This window comes from Mesoplodon bidens (genome assembly GCF_964165515.1).
Source record: "Mesoplodon bidens genome assembly, chromosome: 15".
Taxonomy (NCBI): Eukaryota; Metazoa; Chordata; class Mammalia; order Artiodactyla; family Ziphiidae; genus Mesoplodon; species Mesoplodon bidens.
Genome location: NC_138171.1, coordinates 66,605,380 through 66,628,673, shown reverse-complemented (window position 1 = coordinate 66,628,673; position 23,294 = coordinate 66,605,380). Strand labels below are relative to the sequence as shown.

The 23,294-nt window shown below is 47.2% G+C and overlaps 1 protein-coding gene across 3 annotated transcripts in view; it reads right to left on the bottom strand.

Moving 5' to 3' along the window:
• Positions 1-23,294, bottom strand: part of AXIN1 (axin 1) — a 58,883-nt gene extending 35,589 nt beyond the window's left edge. The window contains exons 1-2 of one of the 3 annotated variants that reach the window (XM_081256144.1): positions 23,185-23,294; positions 18,381-19,341 (exon numbers count right to left, since the gene is read on the bottom strand). In XM_081256144.1, the coding sequence (XP_081112270.1) occupies positions 18,381-19,258 (878 nt within the window). In that variant the 5' untranslated portion in view covers positions 19,259-19,341; positions 23,185-23,294. Of the gene's footprint in view, positions 1-18,380; positions 19,342-23,029; positions 23,156-23,184 lie in introns of those variants that run through there. The other 2 variants (XM_081256146.1, XM_081256145.1) reach the window with 2 other exon arrangements.

Here is a 23,294-nt window from a genome sequence, read left to right as displayed (position 1 = left end):
AGGATATCTCCTTCAGTTAAGTAGTGTAACTGGAACTTTTTACTCTTTAACATGTCTTTTATAAATGCATGGTTAATCATTTTATTTGTTGTCAGTAATTAATAGCTCATTAACATTTTCCTCACCTCCGATAATGAATCTTAAATGACAAAAAAAATTGTCTAAAAGCTTTAACTTAAAAATGAAACTAGAGGGCTTCTCTGGTGGCGCAGTGGTTGGGAGTCTGCCTGCCGATGCAGGGGACACGGGTTCATGCCCCGGTCCGGGAAGATCCCACATGCCGCGGAGCGGCTGGGCCCGTGAGCCATGGCCGCTGAGCCTGCGCGTCCGGAGCCTGTGCTCCGCAACGGGAGAGGCCACAACAGTGAGAGGCCCACGTACCGCAAAAAGAACAAACAAAAAACAACAACAACAACAAAAAATGAAACTAGATATTGAAATAAATTTGATACTTTTTTATATTAAAAAATGTTTTCATCTGTTTTAAGGCACAAGATAGCTACCAAGGAAATGAGATCTCTTAAGGGGCCAAAGCATGAGAGAAAAAAGGAAAACAGACAGGCAAGTCAAACATACGGTCCCACTTTTCTCCTTGAGGTTCTCAAGCAATGACTTCCAAGCTGAGAATGTGAAAACTTCCAGAATTCTTAAGTGGGTATTCCAAGTGCACCAAAGATGTGGGCCCTGGTGAAGACCCCAGGCCTTCAGTCGGGACCCCAATGGGCTATATCCTAGAAGAAGGGATGAACCTGAAATAGACCAGCCTGCTCAAAGACTAAAGTCTTGTGTTCAAATCAGATTGGTTCCTGGCTGGAGTAAAGTGACAGGTCCCCACACTAAAGGCCAGTCAGAAGCAAAAGTAAGACCTCATTGGAGAAAATTACGATCAGGAACTTCAAACGATCCCTGAATTTTTCATATACAATGTCTGGTGTTCAATAAAAACTGCCCAGCATACTAGGAGACGGGACCAACTGACTCAAGAACAAGAGAAAAACAAGACAACAGAAACAGAACCACAAAACACCCCAATTTTAAAATTATAGGACATTAAAATATATGTGATTAATGTATTCAGTAAGTTAAAAGACAAGCTGGAGAGTTTGAGCAGGGGACTGAATATTAAAAAAAAAATCAAATGAACACTAAAACTGAAAAATATAACAAATGAAGTTAAGAACTCCACAGACAGACGTAACAGTAGACTACACACAACTGAAGAGAAATTAGTGAATGGTACATAGGTCTGGAAAATATACATACTGAAGCATGGTAAGGACAGAAACTACTGAGAAGACTTAAAAAGAAGAAAGGTCTGACACATGAGTAACTGGAATCCCAGAAGGAGAGGAGAAAGAGAGAATACAGCAGAAGCAATATTTGAAGAGCTAATAACTGAAAACTTCCCAAAATTCACAAAAATCATCAAGCCAGAGATTCAAAAAGTACTTCAAACCCCAAGCCAGGTAAACAGACATGATAGTAAAACTTCAGTAGTTTTACCAAAGACACAGAAGAAAATCTTAATGGTGGCACCAAAACATGACAAATTACCTTGGATGGTGCAGCTGTAGGACTAAGAACCCACATGCCGTGGGCAACTAAGCCCACACCACAATACTGAGCCCACACGCCGCAATGAAAGATCCTGCACGCCTCAACAAAGATCCTGCGTGCTGCAACCAAGATCCGATGCAGCCAAATTAATAGATAAATAAATACATACATACATACACATACAAAAAAAAAATAAACAACAACTGCATAAAAAGCAATGGGGGAGTACATAACTTGTGTTAGTTTAACCTTTAGTCTTTACATTTTCCGGTAAGTGACAAAAGAACCAACTTACACTCGAATAGGTCAGGGATGCATGCTGTAATCTCTAGAGGGACCACTTAAAAAGTAGTAGTACAGGGCTTCCCTGGTGGCACTGTAGTTAAGAACCCGCCTGCCAATGCAGGGGACACGGGTTGGAGCCCCGGTCTGGAAAGATCCCACATGCCGCAGAGCAACTAAGCCCGTGCACCACAACTACTGAGCCTGCGCTCTAGAGCCCGCAAGCCACAACTACTGAGCCCGCAAGCCACAACTACTGAAGCCTGCGCACCTAGAGCCTGTGCCCCGCAACAAGAGAAGGCACCGCAATGAGAAGCCCGCGCACCGCAATGAAGAGTAGCCTCTGCTCTCCACAACTAGAGAAAGCCCACGCACAGCAAGGAAGACCCAACGCATCCAAAAATAAAAATAAATTAAAAATTTAAAAAAATAGTAGCACATAAATGTAGAACAAGCTAACAGAGGGGGGCATTTGAATAACAAAAAAAATTAATTAATTTAATTAATTTAATTAATCCAAAAGAAACGAGAAAGGAGAATGAGGAGGAACAAATAAAACATAAATACTAAAAGATAGCTTTAAGTCCAAATATATTGGTAATTATTATATATTAAATATAAATCAACTAAATATGCCAATTAAGAATAGATCATCTGGGGACTTCCCTGATGGCACAGTGGTTAAGAATCCGCCTGCCAACGCAGGGGACACGGGTTCAACTACTGAGCTCACATGCTGCAACTACTGAAGCCCGCGTGCCTAGAGCCCGTGTTCCGCAACAAGAGAAGCCACAGCAATAAGAAGCCCACGGACCGCAACGAAATGTAGCCCCCACTCACCATAACTAGAGAAAGCCCGTGCACAGCAACTGAGACCCAACGCAGCCAAAAATCAATAAATAAAAATTAAAAAAAAAAGATCATCTGGATTTTTAAAAAAACTATCCATATCCACCTTATAAGAGAAATAACTTAAATATAAGAATATAGAAAATTGGGACTTCCCTGGAGGTCCAGTGGTTGGGACTTCACCTTCCAATGCAGGGGGTGCGGGTTCAATCCCTGGTCGGGGGGCTGGAATCCCACATGCTTCATGGCCAAAAAACCAAAAAACAGAAGCAATATTGTAACAAATTCAATAGAGACTTTAAAAATGGTCCACATAAAAAAAATCAAAAAAAAAAGAATATAGAAAATTTCAGAATTCCGTGGCAGTCCAGTGGTTAGGGACCTGCACTCTCACTGCCGAGGGCGTGAGTTCAATCCCTAGTCGGGGAACTAAAATCCCACAAGCCGCACACTGCGGCCAAAAAAAAGAATATAGAACATTTGAAAATAAAAGACTGAAGTCTCTTCACAAGAAAAAAAAATTTTTGTAACTACATACGGCGACAGATGTTAACTAGACTAACTGTGGTGACCATTTCACACTATATACAAATATCGAATGGTTATGGTGTACCCCTGAAACTAATAGAATGTATGTCAATTATATCTCAATAAATAAATAAAAGATTGGAAAACACATAAATCATGCAAATACTCTTAAAAGAAAGTTGGGGTAGCTATACCAATATCAGACAAAGTAGATTTTTAAGCAAAAAGCAATATTAGATATAAAGACATGTTATAATAATAAAACGGTCAATCCACAGAAACAAGTAAGAACTCAATGTGTATGCATGTAAACTATGGACTCAAAACACATAGAGCAAAACTTGACAGAAAAAACAACAACAGACAAATCCATGTTCATAGTGGGAGACTTCAACCAATAAATTCAGCCTCGACATTCAACACTAGTGGCATATTGAAACACATAAGCCATAGCTTGTTTCTGAATCCTTAATAAAAGGAATCAGATAGAATTTCTCACTTGATCTGATTTTTTTTAAAGCTAGATTTCTTTATTAAAGGTGGGAGGCCAAAAAGGGTAAAACCAATGTAGAGGTAGCTCCTGGCTGTGACATGAACCACAAGGGAAGCAGCCACTTCCTTGATAAAAGTCAGGGGTCTCGGGCTTCCCTGGTGGCGCAGTGGTTGAGAGTCCGCCTGCCGATGCAGGGGATACGGGTTCGTGCCCCGGTCCGGGAAGATCCCACATGCCACAGAGCAGCTGGGCCCGTGAGCCATGGCTGCTGAGCCTGCGCGTCCGGAGCCTGTGCTCCACAACGGGAGAGGCCACAACAGTGAGAGGCCCGCGTACCGCAAAAATAAATAAATAAATAAATAAAAGTCAGGGGTCTCAGGACGGGGATGTGAACGCTGTACTCAAGGGCACAGGCGGGCGGGTGGATTCCGCACACCTTGCAGGTGTTTTCTAAGAGCTCGAGTCATTTCTTTCAGTACATATTTATCAAGAGCAGACCTGCAAGACAGTATCTTAAGCCAAGGACAAATAAGACTAAGACACAGTCCTTCTCAAAGGGCTCTGAGCTGTTTAAAGCTCAATCTGAAAGCCATTTCAATGTGCTTTTACCATCTCCCCCCGGCACAACTCAGGGTCCCCAACAATCTCCAGGACACCAGCCCCCATCTCACATCACCTACCAGCAGCGCCAACGGTTACTCAACCCACCTTTCTTGGTGCACTTTCTTCATTTGGTCTCCAAGACCCCATACTCCGCTGGTTTCCTCCAACCTCACTGCCAGGTCTCCACAACCCTCGGCAGTGGAAAGCCGCCAGAGGCCTTCTTGTCTCTATCTACGTTCGCTCACTGGGGTGTCACAACAAGGCTCACAGCTCCAAACACCATCAATACACTGACAATTTGAGAGAGACCAAAGCAGAAGCCACAGTCTCAGAAATGCCAAGTCACCTCTCTGCGCTCTCCTCCCAGCCCTCGCCCCTCGGCCACTCTGCCCCGGCTAGGCTGCCCTTCCTACTTGCTCTTCCCTCGTCCTCCTCCAGGTACACGGTCTGTGCTCTCACCTTCTTCAGGCTTTGCTCAAAAGTCACCCTCCAGAATGAGACCCTCTCTGGCCACTCTTGTGAAAATGGCAACCCTCCCTCTGCCCCAACTTAAACTGCACCATCTGAAATGCTCAGTATTTTACTTGGGTTCTCATCTTGTATCTCTCCCTGTTAAAAGTGTAAGCTCCACAAGTGGAGGGATTTTTGTCTGCTTTGTTCACTAGTGAATCTCCAGCTTCTAGAAAAGTATGTGGCACATGGAGGACACTCAATGAACAAATAAATCTGTATTTCTGTCAATTCTCCTTTTAAAGGGGCAGCTGTATTGGGGCCACACAGTCATCTTTTCCTGTCTGCTCAGACACCGCTTTTCTTGGTCATATGTGGACCACTGTCCTTGAGCCCCCCTTTTGTTCTCCAAAACACCGATCATAATAGTCTGCTGAGAACATCCAGTTATTTTACCAGCAAAACGGGTTTATTCAGGAATAGCAGAGAATTGCAATTCAGGACGACCATGCTATAGCAAAAACTACAGGCAAGTCCAGCAAACAAAGGAGAGGAGTGTTACTTTATAGAGAAAAGGAGGAAGCTGAGAGGGGTGCTTTGAACCAAAGCCCCTTGGAGGAAAGCAAGAGTTCAGGGTGGTGATGGATTCCTATTGGCTGAGCTGCAAGGGTTCCAACAGGCTGGGCTTGGCGCTGGGCAAGAACTCTTCCTTCCTCCTGCAGGGGCAGTAAAGTAGATACCTCCCTGCTGGGAATGCAAGGTACCTCTCTTCCTGCGCGGTCTCTAACTGAGGTGGAGTGTAGGGCATCAGAGCTCCCCTTCTGGACTCCAGACTTTAAATGAGGTTTCCTTTATTCAGTTTCACAAGTCCATTGCCAGCACAGGGATCAACTGTCCTCAGATGAACGAACAGTCCTCAAGAAGATTCAGTAAGAAATCCAAGAATTACACAAGAATGAGATACAGCATCCACATCTTCCCCAAGACACAAACCCTTCAGCCATGCCTAATTCAAGCAAGTTTAACACACAGAACAAATGTGCTCCTGACAAGTTATATGTATGCATATAATTTTTATCCACTGAATAATCTGAAGGGTACTAAAGGCATCCCAAAGAGAATTCTCATTAAAAAAGAAAGACTCGGACTTCCCTGGTGGCACAGTGGTTAAGAATCCTCCTGCCAATGCAGGGGACACAAGTTCGAGCCCTGGTCCAGGAAGATCCCACCTGCCGTGGGGCAACTAAGCCTGTGGGCCACAACTACTGAGCCTGCACTCTAGAGCCTGCAAGCCACAACTACTGAAGCCCGTGTGCCTAGAGCCCGTGCTCCGCAACAAGAGAAGCCACCGCAATGAGAAGCCCACACAGTGCAACAAAGAGTAGCCCCCGCTCGCAGGAACTAGAGAAAGCCCACATGCAGCAACAAAGACCCAACTCAGCCAAAAATAAACAAATAAAATATAAATAAATTAAAAATAAATAAATAAACTCTTCCCAAACTGACATGAGTTTAAAAAAAAAAAAGAATCCTTCCACAATGTTACCACCTACAAATTATATATTTTACGGTCATCACATTAGATCCTCCCTAAACAGCAGTGCTCCACATCTCCTTTTCTTTCACTGACTTCTTCCCAAAGAATTCTCATTTGTATTTAAAATAAGTTTTGCAAACTAGGCCCAGCTCTATAACCATAGGAAAAAGGAGCAGTCTTTCTCCCACATATGCAGGACTTCTTGACACAACCCACCATGTCTCCCTACTGAGGGGTGGGTAGGGGCATGATGCTAATGTGAAAATTAATACACAGAACCCTCACTTAAAATGGAGATGGGGGAATTCCCTGGCAGTCCAGTGGTTAGGACTCCGTGCTCTCACTGCCAAGTGCCCGGATGCAATCCCTGGTTGGGGAACTAAGATCCCACAGGCTGGGCAGCGTGGCCAAAAAATAAATAAAAATAAAAATAAATAAAATAAAATGGAGTTGGGAGGCCAGGAAAGGGAGCCCTCACACCCTACCATCATAATTGCAGACCCAACAGGAAGAGACATACCTTTGCATCTCCAACATGAAGAAGGAACACCCAGCAGGATCGAGAGAGAATTTCTCTTTGCCTGGCAACAGCTCAGCCAATGAAAAGCCACTGTACTCTGAACTCCCAGTTTCCTCCAATGGGTTGTTTATAACAGCACCTCCCAACTCCTCCTTCTCCTCTATAAAAGAAGTTCCTCTCCTTTGTTCTCTGGATTTGCCTGTGGCTTGCTATAGACTGCATGTCCCAAATTGCAATTCTTTGCAATAAACCCATTTTCTGGTAAAATAACTGGCTGTTATATTGTTTTAGGTCAACACCAGAAAGATTTTTAAATGCTGATCCATGAACAATTAAAAAAAAAAAAAAAGGATGATTTTGTCTTTTTAGAGTATATATTCAGAAAACAAGAGCAGGAGAAATTTAGTAGAAAGAGCTGAAAACACAACAAAAAGAAAAGAAACAGAAAATAGGAGAAAAGAAACAAAATTTAAAGGATCATTCCAAATGGTCCAACATCTAAATAATACAGGCTCCAAAATGAGAAAAGTAATGAGAAGTATTTTGACAGGCACTTTTTAAGCCAATGCAGCATAAGGGAAGATTTATGTCAGAAAATCAAATATCTAATCAAATGAAAAAATGCAACAACCATAACTTTAAAACACACACACACAAAAATGGCACAAGAAAGAAAATGCTTGGCCCAACTTGGCTCAGCAATGAAAACACCAAATATGGATGTAAACCAAACCCAGAATGTGTTAATAATCAGGCCAGGTGGTGGGGAAAGGAGAGCATCCACAGAGACTGGCTGAGGGCAGATGCCCCAAGGACAGCAGTATGAGTACATCACTCACAAAGGGGGGTGTGATGGACTGAGAGTCTACATCCCCCAGATTCCCATATGGAGGCCCTTACCCCCCCACCATGTGGCTGTATTTGGAGATGGGGCTTCTAAGGAAGTCACATGGTTAAATGAAGTCATGAAAGTGGGGCCCTGGTCTGACAGGATCATTACCCTTACCAGAAGAGATGCTGGGAAGCTGTCTCTTCTCTCCACACAGACACACTGAGAAAAGGCCATGTGAGCAAACCAAGAGAAGAATGGAATGAAACCTACCTTGCCAGCGCTTTGGGCTGGGACCTCCAGCCTCCAGAACCGTGAGAAATAAATGTCTGTTGTTTAACCCCCAAGTCTATGATATTTTGTCCTGGCAGCCTGAGCTAATACACTAGGGCAAGACACAGTTGGAAGCGGCCATCCTGGAAAGGCCAGGGGGTCATAAGACTGCTAAATTTAGTTATCAGCCTTTTAGCGTTATTTGAATTTTTCCTTCTCTCCATTTTTTTAATAAAAACTAAAATTAATTAAAATACTGGTATAGGGACTTCCCTGGTGGTCCAGTGGTTAAGACTCTGTGCTTCCAATGCAGGGGGCGCGGATTTGATCCCTGGTCAGGGAACTAAGATCCAGCATACCACACTCAATGCGGCCAAAAAAACACAAAACAAAACAAAACTGGTATAGCAGTGCAAACATTAAGAAGACCTAAGAGCATACTAAAAGGAAACATTTATATGCATCCTTTTAAAAGAAAAAACATGCTGTTGAAAAACTGCACATAATTCACACCCTCTCGTGATATATCTTTGTATATATTTTAATAACATACTTTTGAATTACAAAGGTTTATGTTTTATAGGAATTTGGAAAATGTAGAAAAACAAAAAGAAGAAAATAGAAAGTCTATGTTCTCCAACTATGCAGAAGAAAAATCCCTATGCAATCAATCCTGCTATTAGACATTCAAGTTACTCTAGCTGCTGGCTATTACAAGCAACATTCTTTACGATTTTTTTTTTTTTTTTTCTGTATGCGGGCCTCTCACTGTTGTGGCCTCTCCCGTTGCGGAGCACAGGCTCCAGACGCACAGGCTCAGCGGCCATGGCTCACGGGCCTAGCCGCTCCACAGCACGTGGGATCTTCCCGGAGCAGGGCACGAACCCGTGTCCCCTGCATCGGCAGGCGGACTCTCAACCACTGCGCCACCAGGGAAGCCCTATGATTATTTTAAAATATTTGTTCAAGAGAAGACACTGGCCCTACAGACTAAAAAATGAGCCAGTGATCCAGAGAGGGTCAATACCAGATAAAAGCACGTTAAAGATTTGAAGGGCGCAAGGCTGGATGAGCAGAGGGCCAGAGAATGGGAGCCTCCTGCTGCTGGGGGGCTGAGAAGGGTACCCACCCAGCCACACAGGCAGGGCTCACCTCTATCCATCAAAACTGGAGGAGTTTGGTCCAAACAAAAGAGCTGAGTCCAGTTGCTACAAAGAATTTCACCAGTTCCGAGAAGGCTTGTGGGCCGAGGCTGTAATCCACCCAGGGGAGGGGTGAGGAGGAGTGAGCCTGAAGCCCTTCACATGCACGCACAAGGCCCTGTGCACGGCATCTTTGAAGACTGCGTTTATTTTCACAAAATCAGATAGCCAGCCTGAGTTCCAGGACGGACTGAAGAGATTTACTGAGTTGTTTCCTCAGAGCAAACACTTTTTGGAATTAATGAGCTCTGAGAGGACACTGAGTGGCTCACAAAAATGTGCATTTGTACTGATGTGACATGGGGGAAAAATAAAGCAACAATTTTCTTACACACACACACGTACTCGGCCTCAAGGTGGATTGAAGAAAGAATTATTAGACTGCCTTCCTTTCCTAACTGAACAACCACTACTTGGCCAAATTCCATTATTTCTAATGATTGCTGGGTAAACTGGTGTAAATGAAGTCAGGATTCTAGAAGAGATTAACAGAACCGGTGAGTATGAATCAAATTCCAGTCTCTGTGACGCTAACTGGTGCACAAACCTGCGAACGGGCTGATCCCCCGGCAGCTGACGCACAGAAGACACACGCGGCCAGTCGCCAGCCCAGCCTCCCCAACCCAGCGGCCAGGCGGCAGAACCACAGGCGGCGTGGGCCTCGCAGACCGCAGTCTCTGTAGGCACTTCCCTTTCATAAACCCACCAACGTGAAGCCCCAGACAAAGGGGCCTCTCTATTCCAAAATTCTTCAGTCTGACAGCTAACTGCACTTTCCCGGACTTTGTTGAAACCTGTCATCAAAGACTACAGAGTTTTGGGGCTTCCCCGGTTGTCCAGTGGTTAAGAATCCGCCTTCCAGTACAGGGGACGTGGGTTCAATCCCTGGTTGGGGAACTAAGATCCCACATGCCGTGGGGCAACTAAGCCCACGCGCCGCAACTAATGAGCCCATGCGCCACAACTAGAGAGAAGCCCACGCGCACCCCCCCGCACTGCAACGAAAGATCCCACGTGCCGCAACTAAGACCTGACGCACCCAAAAATCAATCAATCAATCAATCAATAAAAAAACAAATCAATATTAAAAGAAAAAGGCTACAGAGTTTTATATGACTAAAACAGAGAAAAATTATTTTTTGACTCTCCTGTAACTAGTTTAAAAACTTTTATTAGCCAGCCTCCCCCCACTGATAGGCATGTAAAATGCTCACAGTGTGCTGGTACCACGACAGGGTGTCCCGTGGACACGCTGTGTCACAGGAGCCTGGGGTGCAGTCCAGGGGCAGTGGGAAGTCCCCGCATCATGGAAGAAGGAAGAGCGTAGTCAGACCTGCATCTAGAAAGGTCCCTTTGGGCACTGTGGAGAGAAAAGACTGAGGCAGAGGCTCACCCAGAAGGCTCTGCGGGTCCAGGAGGAGGGTGTGGGGGCCAGAGTGCAGACAGCGAGAGACAGAGGGTTCAGCATACGTTCGGATGGGGAATCAGGTGGGCCACGTTGACCTGGTAGATGGTGGTGCCACTTCTGGAGGTAAGGATGGCCATGAGAGGAGCAGGTTTGGGATGGGGAATTAACATGCCTCACTCTCAGGAAACATGATTATTAAAATTGGAATGTGTCATTCGCTACTTTGAAATCATTTGTAACCCAGATACAAATTTCAACAACATCTAGCAGACCACTAAGTTCAGATGATGATGAAGAACCACAGAAGGATGTGAAACTCCCTGAGCACCCGCTGTGTGCACTGAGCCTGCTGTGCTGCTGTGTGCGGGCATGCCCAGGGGTCAGCTCACGGAACCTCCCTGACAACCTCATTGGGCAGGCCCTTACTTCATCGTCCCCATTTTTACAGAAAAGCTCAGAGAGGTGAAGCAACTTCCCCACCATCACACAACCAGGAGAAGGCTGCCCCAGAAGACACAGCCTGTGGAAAAGTCACCAAGTGAGGGGTCCTTAAGTTAAACCACTGAGATTAATGTTCTCCCATTCAGCCAGCAAGGGGAATGGAAAGATTTGTAAACTCCTGTCTTTTTGTTTTTTCAGTTGTGCCACGTGGCTTGTGGGATCTTAGTTCCCTGACCAGGGATTGAATTCAGGCCCTAGAAAGTGAGAGCGTCGAGTCCTAACCATTGGACCACCAGGGAATTCCCTGTCAACTGTCTTGAGAGCCCCACAGCTGCACACTAGGGCCTGTCTGAAAACATCTCCAGTGACCAACCTTGGGATCATCTGTTCAGTTAAAGGAATTCATCCAGTTGGACAAGTTATACACCTGGAAGGTGACAAGGGACTGGCAGCAGGGCTATGCTCTCTTCCCTAGCTTCGTACCCCACATTTAAGAGTGACTAAAAGCACAGCAGTAGGAAGAAAGAGGGGGAAGGCCACAGGGAGAGTCACACTTTACAAATGAGTCACCTTCCATCACAAATGACCTAAAAATTCAACAGTGAAGAGTATTTGCTGAAGGTCAAATCAAACAGGCTCACTATTAATGGGACCAGTGTCCTGAGACCCCCACGGCCTGGGCCACCGCCACCCTTTGGACTGGAGCTCCTCGGCAGCCAGGTGCCAGAGTCACCGCCCCAACCCCACCCGCTGCACTGGAACGCCAACCAGAAACCCCAGATCAATCTCACTTTTCCACCTTCCACACGAAACTATACACATTTGGGTGCTTCCTCTTTTTACATTTCTTTTAAGCCATTTACTAGAAATACAGTCGATAAGGCAACAAACAAGTCAGGCAGTTCCTCAGTCTGGAGAGGAAGGGTTAGTCACGCACCCTTCAAAGGACCCACAAGTCGCTGAGTTATTCCTACTACAAACACCATCTGTGCTCCACTCTCCGGCCACGGCCACGATGACCAGCCCTGACCAAGAGCGCCTCACTGGCTGGCCCACCAGGAAGACATAAGGAAATATCAGCTGGACCCTGTCCTCGGGGAACTTCTCATCGAGGAAGGTAGTGAAGAGAAATGGAAAGCATTTGCTGCTGTCGGACATTAAAACCAGCAGTGAGGGACTTCCCTGGTGGTCCAGTGGTAAAGAATTGCCTTCCAGGACTTCCCTGGTGGTGCAGTGGTTAAGAATCCACCTGCCAATGCAAGGGACACAGGTTCGAGACCTGCTCCGGAAAGATCCCACATGTCGCAGAGCAACTAAGCCCGTGCACCACAACTACTGAGCCTGTGCTCTAGAGCCCGCGAGCCACAACTACTGAAGCCTGCGTGCCACAACTACTGAAGCCCGCGCACCTAGAGCCCGTGCTCTGCAACAAGAGAAGCCACCACGATGTGAAGCCCACACACTGCAACGAAGAGTAGCCCCCGCTCGCCGCAACTAGAGAAAGCCCTTGTGCAGCAACAAAGACCCAACGCAGCAAAAATATATAAAATGAATAAATAAATCTTAAAAAAAAAAAAAGAATTGCCTTCTAATGCAGGGGACGCGGGTTTGATCCCTGGTCAGGGAACTAAGATCCCACACACCACGGGGCAACTAAGCCCACGCGCTACAACTACTGAGCTCATGCTCCTCTATGAGAGAGCCCGCGTGCCACAAACTACAGAGCTCATGCGCCCTGGAGTCTGCGCGCCACAGCTAGAGAAGAGAAAATCCACACGCCACAACTAGAGAGAAGCCCACGACCCACAATGATAGCCCACACACCACAAAGATCCTGCATGCCTCAACTAAGACCCAACACAGCCAAAAACAAATTAAATAAATAAATATTTAAAAAAAACCAAAAAACCAGCAGCGATATAAACAAGGTCCTACTGAAGAGCATAGGGAATTGTATTCAGTATCCTGAGATAAACCATAATGGAGGGACTTCCCTGGTGGTCCAGTGGTTAAGATGCCATGCGCCCAATACAGGGGGCCCAGGTTCAATCCCTGGTAGGGAACTAGATCCCACATGCATGCCACAACTAAGAGTCCGCATGCTGCAATTAAACATGCCGCAACCAAGAGCCCACATGCTGCAACTAAGACCCAGTGCAGCCAAATAAATAAACAAATAAATATTTAAAATGAAAAAAAATAGGACTCCCTTGGTGGCACAGTGGTTAAGAATCCACCTGCCAACGCATGGGACACGGGTTCAAGCCCTGGGAAGAGCCCACATGCCGCAGAGCAACTAAGTCCAGGAGCCACAACTACTGAGCCTGCACTCTGGAGCCTGCAAGCCACAACTACTGAAGCCCGTGCGCCTAGAGCCTGTGTTCACAACAAGAGAAGCCACCGCAAGGAGAAGCCCACATACCACAACAAAGAGTAGCCCCCACTCATCGCAACTAGAGAAAGCCTGTGCGCAGCGAAGAAGACCCAATGCAGCCATAAATAAATAAATAAATAAATTTTAAAAAAATAAAAATAAAAATTGGGTTGTCTTTAAAAAAACATAATGGAAAAGAATATAAAAAAGAAGGCAGGGCTTCCCTGGTGGCGCAGTGGTTGAGAGTCCGCCTGCCGATGCAGGGGACACGGGTTTGTGCCCCGGTCTGGGAAGATCCCACATGCCGCGGAGCGGCTTGGCCCATGAGCCATGGCCGTTGAGCCTGCGTGTCCGGAGCCTGTGCTCCGCAACGGGAGAGGCCACAACAGTGAGAGGCCCACATACCGGAAAAAAACAACAAAAAAAAAGAAGGCATATTTTGGGACTTCCCTGGTGGCACAGTAGTTAAGAATCCGCCTGCCAAGGCAGGGGACACAGGTTCGAGCCCTGGTCTGGGAAGATCCCACATGCCATGGAGCAACTAAGCCTGTGTGCCACAACTAGTGAGCCTGTGCTGTAGAGCTCGCGAGCCACAACTACTGAACCCACGCGCCTAGAGCCCGTGCTCCACAACAAAGACAAGCCACTGCAATGAGAAGCCCACGCACCGCAACAAAGAGTAGCCCTCGCTTGCCTCAACTAGAGAAAGCCTGTGCGCAGCAACGAAGACCCAACGCAGCCATAAATAAATAAATAAATATACTTATTTATTTAAAAAAAGAATGCATATATATGTATAACGGAGTCACTTTGCTGTACAGCAGAAATTAAGACAACACTATAAGCCAACTACACTTCAATTAAAAAAAGAGAGAGCGGGGCTTCCCTGGTGGTCCAGTGGTTAAGAATCCTCCTTCCAATGCAGGGGACGTGGGTTCGATTCCTGGTTGGAGAACTAAGATCCTGCATGCCACGCAGGGCAACTAAGCCTGCATGCCACAACTAGAGAGAAGCCCGTGCGCCACAACAAAGAGCCCGTGAGCCGCAACGAAACTCCCACGTGCTGCAACTAAGATCTGATGCAGCCAAAAAGAAATAAATCAATTTTTTTTTTTTAAAGAGAGAGAGAGACAAAAGAAAACCAGCGGCGATCGCTAAGCTCAGGTGGTTGAAGGGCTGAAGATGGCTTGACTCAGGCCTGACCAACCAGGCCCAGCACAGCCCCTGGAGGCCAGGCCAGGCCAAGCTTCTGAGCCTGCTAATGTCTTACAGATCCTGGCCCCTCAGGCCAAAGCATTAAGTAAATAAACAGCCAAAACACCTACATCATCAGAGGACCCTCTGCCAATTCACACCAAATTTAAATGGTGCGTATGAACCAACCAAAGTTACGTTCAAAGTTCCACTGACAAAGGGCAATAAAGACTGGGAAAGTCTTCCACACAGAGAACAGAAGAGCAGCAAGGAATTTTGTGACCCCTCAGCCCTGGGCTCTTTATCCTAGTCATCCCAGGTGACTAGGATAAATGCAGAAAAAAGCCAGGGGCATCCCTGTTTTCTCAGTTTTGACAAAGACCCACGTAAAAGGCTCATTTACCATCTCTCAAGTCAGCGATCTGAAAAACAGCCGTGTGCACACATGTGAAGCAAATGAGGACTGCTGCTCAGGCCTCCCGCCAGGGAGCAGGGAGCCTCAGCGACACCAGTGAGCACAGTGGGAGCAGCCTCCCGGCTGACACACTCCTCCACGCAGAATCAGTGCTGAGAGAAGCACCTGCTGTTGAAGGAAACACATCCCCTGAGCTGAGGTTCCCACCGGGCTCCTCTTCCTGGCAGTGGGCATTCACTAGCTGCCTATTCACTACCCACTCTCCTCCTCCCTTCTCCGTTAACCCCAATCTTCCCCTGAAGGACCACTCCCCCTGCTGGAGAGTGGTGATGCTGTCTGAGTGGGGCACCCCACTTTTCTTCTGGGGTGGCCCTATTTGGTGTAAGCCCAAGAGCAGAGCCTCAGCCCTTGCACAGTGATTATGCTGGAATGGGCAGGACACACTGGCACACAGCACCCCCAGCCACTCAGGGCAAACTGCAGGACGTTCCTTCAGTGGGAAGCATCTGTTTACAAAACAAGGGAGCCAACCTGAGAGCAAAGCTGGCCGCAGGAAGGCAGAGGCAAAGAAGCATTCAGACAAGGGACAGTTTCTTACAAAAACGAACGTGATCTCAGCATACAATCCAGCAATTGTGCTCCTTGATATTTTACCCAAAGGAAATGAAAACTCACGTCCACACAAAAACCTGCATACAGGTGTTTACCGCAGCTTTAGTCATAACTGCCAAAAACTGGAACCATCAGGATGTCCTTCAGCAGGTGAATGGATAAGTAAACTGTGGTCTATCCAGACAACGCAATAGTATTCAGTGTTAAAAAGAAATGAGCTATCAAGCCACGAAAAGACACTGAAAAACCTTAAAAGCATATTACTAAGTGAAAGAAGCCAATATGAGTAGGCTACATACTGTATACTTCCAGCTACATGGCATTCTGGAAAAGGCAAAACTGTGAAGACAGTAAAAAGATCGGTGGTTGCCAGGTGTTGGGGGCTGGAGAGGTTAAACAGGCCGAGCACAGAGGAAACTACCCTGCATGGTACTAGAGTGATAGATACAAGTCACCGAGAGGGAACCCTAATGTAAGCTATGGACTGTGGGTGATTAGTGTAGGCTCATCAGCTGTAACAAATGACCACCCCGGTGGGGGATGGTGATAGTGGGGGAGGCTGTGCGTGTGCGGGGGGGAGGGGTACATGGGAAACCTCTGTACCTTTCTCTTAATTTTGCTGGTAACCTAAAACTTCTCCGAAAAAAAGAAATAAGTCTTTGAAAGAAAAATGGCTGGAGTCCGAATCAAACCACATCTGAAGCTGGGCCTGCCTCTGGACTTTTCATTTACCTGAGCCAACCAATCCCCTTTAGTGTTTAAGCTGGGGTGGGCTGGCTTTTCTGTGACTTTCACACTAATGCATCCTAACTGCACACCCTTGCACAGCAGGTAGAATGTGCTGGACTCCATATCCTGCTAGTGCTGATGAACAATGACCCTGACACGGGGGACTGTCCACCCGCACAACCGCAAAGGCAGCCCCCAGAAGGACGGGGTCCGAGCACAGGCAGGACTCGTGAGCGCCAGACTCCCACGGCCACCAGCAGCTCCACAAGAGGCAAGTTAAAAACGAACGTGTACCAGAGTCCTTACGTAGCAACATATTCTATTAATTTGGTAGTAAAGGTTATTTATTACAAATAGAGCAAACCAAAGAGAGAAAAAGCAAAGTTGCTGCTATGACCGACCCCCGACTGAGAACTGAAAAGTGTGCAGACTGGCTGGTTGGGGGAGGGGTGGCACGCAGGAATTTCTAAAATTAGAAATCAGAATTGAACTCAATTTGTTTTTCCCTGCAGCCCAGGCCTCAAACTTAATCCCATTTTTAAACTGTTCTAATCAAATATGACAACTTTCAGGTTAGGTCTGAAAAGCTGTGTCAGTTACTAGCCTTACCTAGCAGGATAATTTTATAGTATATATTCTGCCCTAAAAAGATTGCTAAATCAATAAGGTTTAAAGACAGTGAGCAAAAGGCCCACAAAAATTACCTAAACAGTGTATCTTCAATCACATCACTTAAAGGACATTTAAACCTTAAGAATGTTTAATCCTGTGTTTTATCAGCAAGTGACCCATTTCTCTGCCACAGTAAGCCTGAAGAAGTGATGTGCGCTGTTTCTAACTCCACGGCAGCGGCCCAGCACCTGGGGATGTGCTGCAGACTCTCAGCAGGGTCACAGGGATTCCAGGCTTTCAAAGTTTCACAGGCAGGAGTATCCAGAACCAGCTACAGGGAAATGAGTGAGACCCGAAGTGCCCACTAAAATCGGCAACAGGCTCCAACTCGAGACCAAAGAAACTTCCAGCAACCACAGAAAAGAGAACGAAGAAACAGGTTTCCAAAGTGGTAACAACTTCCAGATAGCACCACTCCACGCCTCCAAAGCCACATATGTGCCCACGTGCAAAGACTGTGATCACAGCTTCAGAATGCTGGGAACTGAACACACAACAACAGCACAACTCATTTTCTTGGTGGGAGAAAGGTCCAATCCTGGAGCCACAACCACTTTGGAAGTTCCCAAAGTGCTCGGACAACTTGAAGCACATCAGCCTCCTCACCACCACCACCCGACCTCTAGGAAGAACCTTATAAGACAGTTACAAAAAGCAATGATCCGGAATTCTCTATGTACTGATGCACTGAAATGTCCACTCTTCTCTTTATTAAGCCAAAAGATGTCTGCCAGGTAAATCACCTTCTGTGCAAGAGGACACAAATTTTACTGCTAAAGGGTAAGGTTTAGGGACTTCCCTGGTGGCACAGTGGTTGAGCATCTGCCTGCCAATGGAGGGGACAAGGGTTCGATCCCTGGTCCGGGAAGATCCCACATGCTGCAGAGCAACTAAGCCCGTGCACCACAACTACTGAGCCCGCGAGCCACAACTACTGAAGCCCATGCACCTAGAGCCCGTACTCTGAAACAAGAGAACCCACCGCAATGAGAAGCCAGTGCACCGCAACAAAGAGTAGCCCCCCGCTCGCCGCAACTAGAGAAAGCCCGTGCACAGCAACGAAGACCCAATGCAGCCAAAAATAAATAAACAAGTAAGTAAATTTATTAAAAAATAAAAAAATAAAAATAAAGGGTAAGGTTTAAATGTCATATCACTTCTAAGAATTCCAATGTTCCTAATGACTTACAAAGCCATATATTTTAGGCTGTTCTTGATAAAAGTGCCCTCAAAATACAAACATTAAAAACATCTAATGACAAATGTGAAGGCATCATGAGGAAAGACTAAAACCGCAATTTGCCCCAGCTCCAGGAGTCCACCCACTTTGGGGCTGAAGGACAAGACCTTTCCCTGCTAGTTCTCAGGTCTTGGAGGTGAGCACAGAAACGGAGGCCTCGGGTCGGACTCACCTGAACTCTCTGCCTTCGCTGTACCGTCTACTTGAGGAGGCCCTCGGGGCGGCGGTTTCCAGGAGCAGCTTCTGCGTGAGCCTGCCGGGGGGAGCAGGGTCTCTGCCATCATCTTCGTCTACATCTTGGTCACATTTCCATTCCTCATCTTCGTTCAAAGTGGGTAGGTATCCAGGTACTCCCTTCCCTGTCCCCGACCCGGAGCTCTGGTCACTGCAGAGCTTTGGGCTCTCCGAGCCTGTCCTCGTGTACTCCAAATAAATATCGGACTTGAGGAACGAGGGGTAGGTGTTCTCCTCCATGGTAGACTGGATTTCCGTCTGGGCCTGGTCGAACATGGCGGGATCGATCTGCTGCTTCATGATGCAGTCCTTTATGAAGCTCTTGGTGGCTGGCTTGGTCTGCCTGGACACAATGCCATTGTTATCGAGGATGTACTTGCGGTAGATAGCTCTGGCCAGCTTCAGCCTCTTCTCCTCATTCGAGTCACAGGGCTCCAGTTTCCTGAAGCCGCTGCAGGCAAACCAGAAGTCCAGGAGATCGGCACAGTCCTCCTGCTTCAGGAAAGTCCTAAACAGGTTTATCCCGTCTTGATCGTCCAGTAGGGAGTGCAGCGACTCGGCCCACTTCAAATACGGAGGGGTGGGCGAAGCGCTGCCCTCAGGCTCGTACCCCAGGTCCAGATCTGAGCGCCTCGGAGTGGCTGTTGAAGTCTCACCTTTAATCCCGGCACCTTTCCCAGAGCAGAAGCTGTGGCTGATGGGCCTGGGGTCCGTGGACACCAGTTCACCCTCCTCACCAGGCACTGGGGGTCGGGGGGCATCTTCGGTGAAACTTGCTCCGAGGTCCAAGGGGAAACCCTGCTCTTGGATATTCATTTTGGGACTCTGTGCGTCACTGAACAATGAGCGCTGCACCCTAATACATCAGTACTTACAGCTCCAAAGTGAATCAATCTGTCCTGTTGAAACCATTAAGAGGACAAGGATTAGGAAAGGTGGGTCCATGGAAACATGACCACAGAGGTTTTCTCAAGACAAGACTTGCAATGATGCCCTCCCGCTCGAACTCAAAGCCAGAAACTCAGTTTAAATTTTCAACCTTTTGTCACAAAAAAAGGTTTGTACTATGTTAGAACAATTTCTGGAAACTTTTCCAACTACAGGAATGCCTCTGGCACTAAGAAATGAATGTCCAGAACACAGAGAGCGCCACTACCCTCAAGTGTCATTCTGTGAGAACAAAGAGAGACTAGCAGCCCATCCCAGCTACAGAGCTGCATGGCCAGTCCCTCTCCTCAGGCTCCAGGAAGGCAGAAGGACTGGAGGAAAGAGAGGTGCTTCTGGTCCTCCCAGCTGTATAAACCTCACATGAAAGACGAGGATGTGTATCTGAGTAGAACAGGGTCGCTGTGACACTCAGATATGGCACATCACTCACCAGAAGGCAGGCAGTCTGCTCTCCACTCCACACTCTCCAGGCCCACAGCCCCTGTGCTTCCTGCTGCCCCATTACTTCACACTTACTGTGCCTCACAACATATGCGAACACACAGCAACTTGTTCCTCTAAGTCTCAACACGCCCAAAAGAGCAGTTAACTGTGGGTCGTTTTCAGCATCTTCAAGTGAGTGACCAAAGGACATCACTCACATGCACAGGCACAGGGGCCTTTTCACGCCGCCAATGATGTGGACAGTCTTTTTTTTTTTTTTTTTTGCGGGATTTTAGTTTCCTGACCAGGGATTGAACCTGGGCCCTCAGCAGTGAAAGCACGGAGTCCTAACCACTGGACCGCCAGGGAATTCCCGTGGACAGTCTTAAAAACGCTTCATCAGAAAGCTGCTCTCAACTTTAAAACCTTGCTTAAAAAGAAAGTGTCCTTCTGATAGCAGATGACAATTGAGTACTCTGAGGAGCAGAGAAGGTATAGAACAAACGAAATCCAAACACAATTAGCTAAGGAAGCATACAGCTCACATGAGTCAACTCCATAAAATGAAAACCGAATTACCCACCCTCTTAGAGGTCAGGGGACTATGGGTTTTGTTTCTGCTGCCAGATGCCTGTCTTGTACGAGGGAGGACTGTCCTGGACCGGGACTCTGCCACGGTCTTTGGTCCTCCCTGTCACTGAGCCCACGAGCTCAGGCTACACCTCCCCACCTGGCCTGTTGGATGTAAGTGGTGTGCCTAGAAGGAGACGGGAGAGAAGCATGACACGTCCAAATGCCTAAAGCACTGAACAAGCCAGAGGGAGCAGAGTGAAATCGTAAAACCTGGTACAAACACAAGGCGTGGATCTCCCCAGCCACCTCTCCACACTCCGGGCCCTGGCCTGCATGTAATCTGCCCTGGTACCTGCATTCTCACACTGCACACACTTCACCTGCCAGCAGCTGCCGACAGCTAGAAGCATCTAGAGATGGAGGATGGGTCACAATTATTGTTCTGAAGCTAATGACTCTGTATGAAAACTACGGGGTAGGCTGCAATCTCAGCCTCAGCAGGAACAGCCTGCTCCTTCGTCAAGGCCCACGGGCTGTGACACCCTGCTGCTCGTGGACCACTTCAACTGCAAAGTCCCTTTTTTTGAGTCCCATCAACACGGAATGAGCACCTTTGATGTCTCCACACCAGCTCATGGATGTCTAGCGTCCTCCTGTCGGGGACACCATCTCAGGAAAGAGGACCCGCACCTGGTGCTCTGAGCCTTACGAATGGAGATACTCTAGTTCACTCGCCTTGAGAAAAAACCAAGTCACTGCGTTCTAACAGGAGGCTAATGACAAGTCACTGTCACTTATCTCTTAAAGTGCTTATGTCTTCCAGGTAAATGATTTGTAGCAGCCTGATTTAAGCATTTTCTGCAGGGCCCACAGCATCTAACACCATGTCTTGCAACTAATGGGCACCAATAAACACCTAATTCATTAACATTAAGGAAAACAACACTTGTCATAGACGCCAAATGTCAGCTCTTCACAGGTGCTGAAATAGCAGCAAATTCAAGATCTAGCCCTTTACTATAAAAATGTGCTGTCTTGGTAGACTAACTTCTCATTTGTGTGAACACGTCCCCCTAATCATTTAAACTATTTTTTCATAGCCCAGAAGAAACATTTCTTAAACTTCACATCTATTTTTGGCTGTCAAATGACAGAAGACCTTTGGTGTCCCTGGAAGCACATGAACATCTCTCCAAATTACTGCTGTTATTGAAACGTGCTCCAATTACCAAAATATCTGGGTTCCCACGGAGAAGTACAGCAAGCATTCAGCGTGCACACACACACATACCACAGATAAAGCAGTTATATTAATTCAGGTTAGAGTCAAACGCCCACAAACACGGAATCTGGCCAACAGCCTGTAACCACCATCAGTAAAGGGATTCCATAAAAGGAATCCACAACTCTGACACCTCACTTAAAATCGCCTTCAGTCACTGCCTAGGCGCACCCTCGGGGTACCATGGCAGCCAGCTCAATGCTATAGGTGTGTGTATATTTATTTATTTTACTCAAATAGACCTTTTGAATTTTTGATTTATGTGGAGTGTGGAAATAATAGAGCGTGATTCTGACATATTCCCAATTGTCCATTAATTAAAGTCTTGAAGGGTTGGGACTACTGTTTTACATGTAATCTGTTCCCCCACCACCTAAATCCTCAATGACTAATGTAACCCAAAAAATCCACTTAGCTTTTCTGAAACTAGAAATCCAAGAAACATAAATATCTGCTGAAAAATCAAACAGAAACATTGTATTTTGCATGCTTTCCCATCCTTGTCCCTGAATAGAAGTTCCTAAAACTGAAACTCAGATACTGCTATCTTGGGAGGTCAGGTTTAGACTGTGTATGTTCTCCAAAACAGGGCCTGGTCCAAGTGCATCTGAGATTCTTCCTGAAGCAGCAGAGAACGTAAGTACAAGCAAGAAGGAGGGGCTGAGATGCACAATAACTCTTTATTAATTATCTTACGAGATGGGCTGAGAAAAATCCCCAAAGGACTAATGTATTTTTCTCTTCTGTCCTGGAGGCTGAACTATAAGTTTCACTGTCCTGACTATACAGCTCTGGTTTCATGAGCGACTGAATTCCAAAATGTAGGGCAGAGGTAGATTCTAAGATACACACCCAAGAGAGAGTTTTGGGGGTAAGGCATCAACCTGAAAGAGTAAAGCCCCTCAAGCAAGCCAAACCACAGCAGAGACCCAGACTCAGGCGCCTCTGCCTCAGAGAGAGTGCCCTCCTTGGGTTTCAAACTCACTCATTTCTACTTTTTGCTGCGGGAGGGGAAGGGACACTCCACTGCCCTGCTTATCTCCAGGATCCCTCTGCACCCCACCCACTCTGGCCGAACATGCCCCAGACCCACAGACCACAGCACTGCACTCGGCACCATCCAATCAAACACATCAGCTGCAGACCCCGGTCTCTTCCAGGAGGACCCCCCATTAACCTTCTCAGAATCCTGAGTATTCCTCACCCCCTTCAGCTCACCTACTGCAAGTGGCTGCCCCTTCTGAACCAAATCCCACTCTTCCCCATCCACAGGCTCCAGAGTCAACAGACCTTGCCTTCTGCATCACCTGCTAGCATCCCTTCCTAGACACACCCGACCTCCCAAGAGTGGACCCACACACCTTCCTCACACGCTCCAAGCCCGCACAGCCTCGGAGCCCGCACACCCTCCAAGCCCCTCTTCCGGGTCCCGCGCCTGGCCCGGCCTACTCGGCCTACAATGGGCGCCGCACAGGCCCGCGCCCCTCAGGAATGCGCGCCCGGCCGCACTACTCACCCGAGCGGCGGCGGCGGCGGGGCCCCGGGACCGGCTCCCAGAGCGGAGCGGCGCGGCGCGGCCCATGCGCTCAGCGGCGACGCGGCGGTCGGGACCGGGCGGGGGCGCGG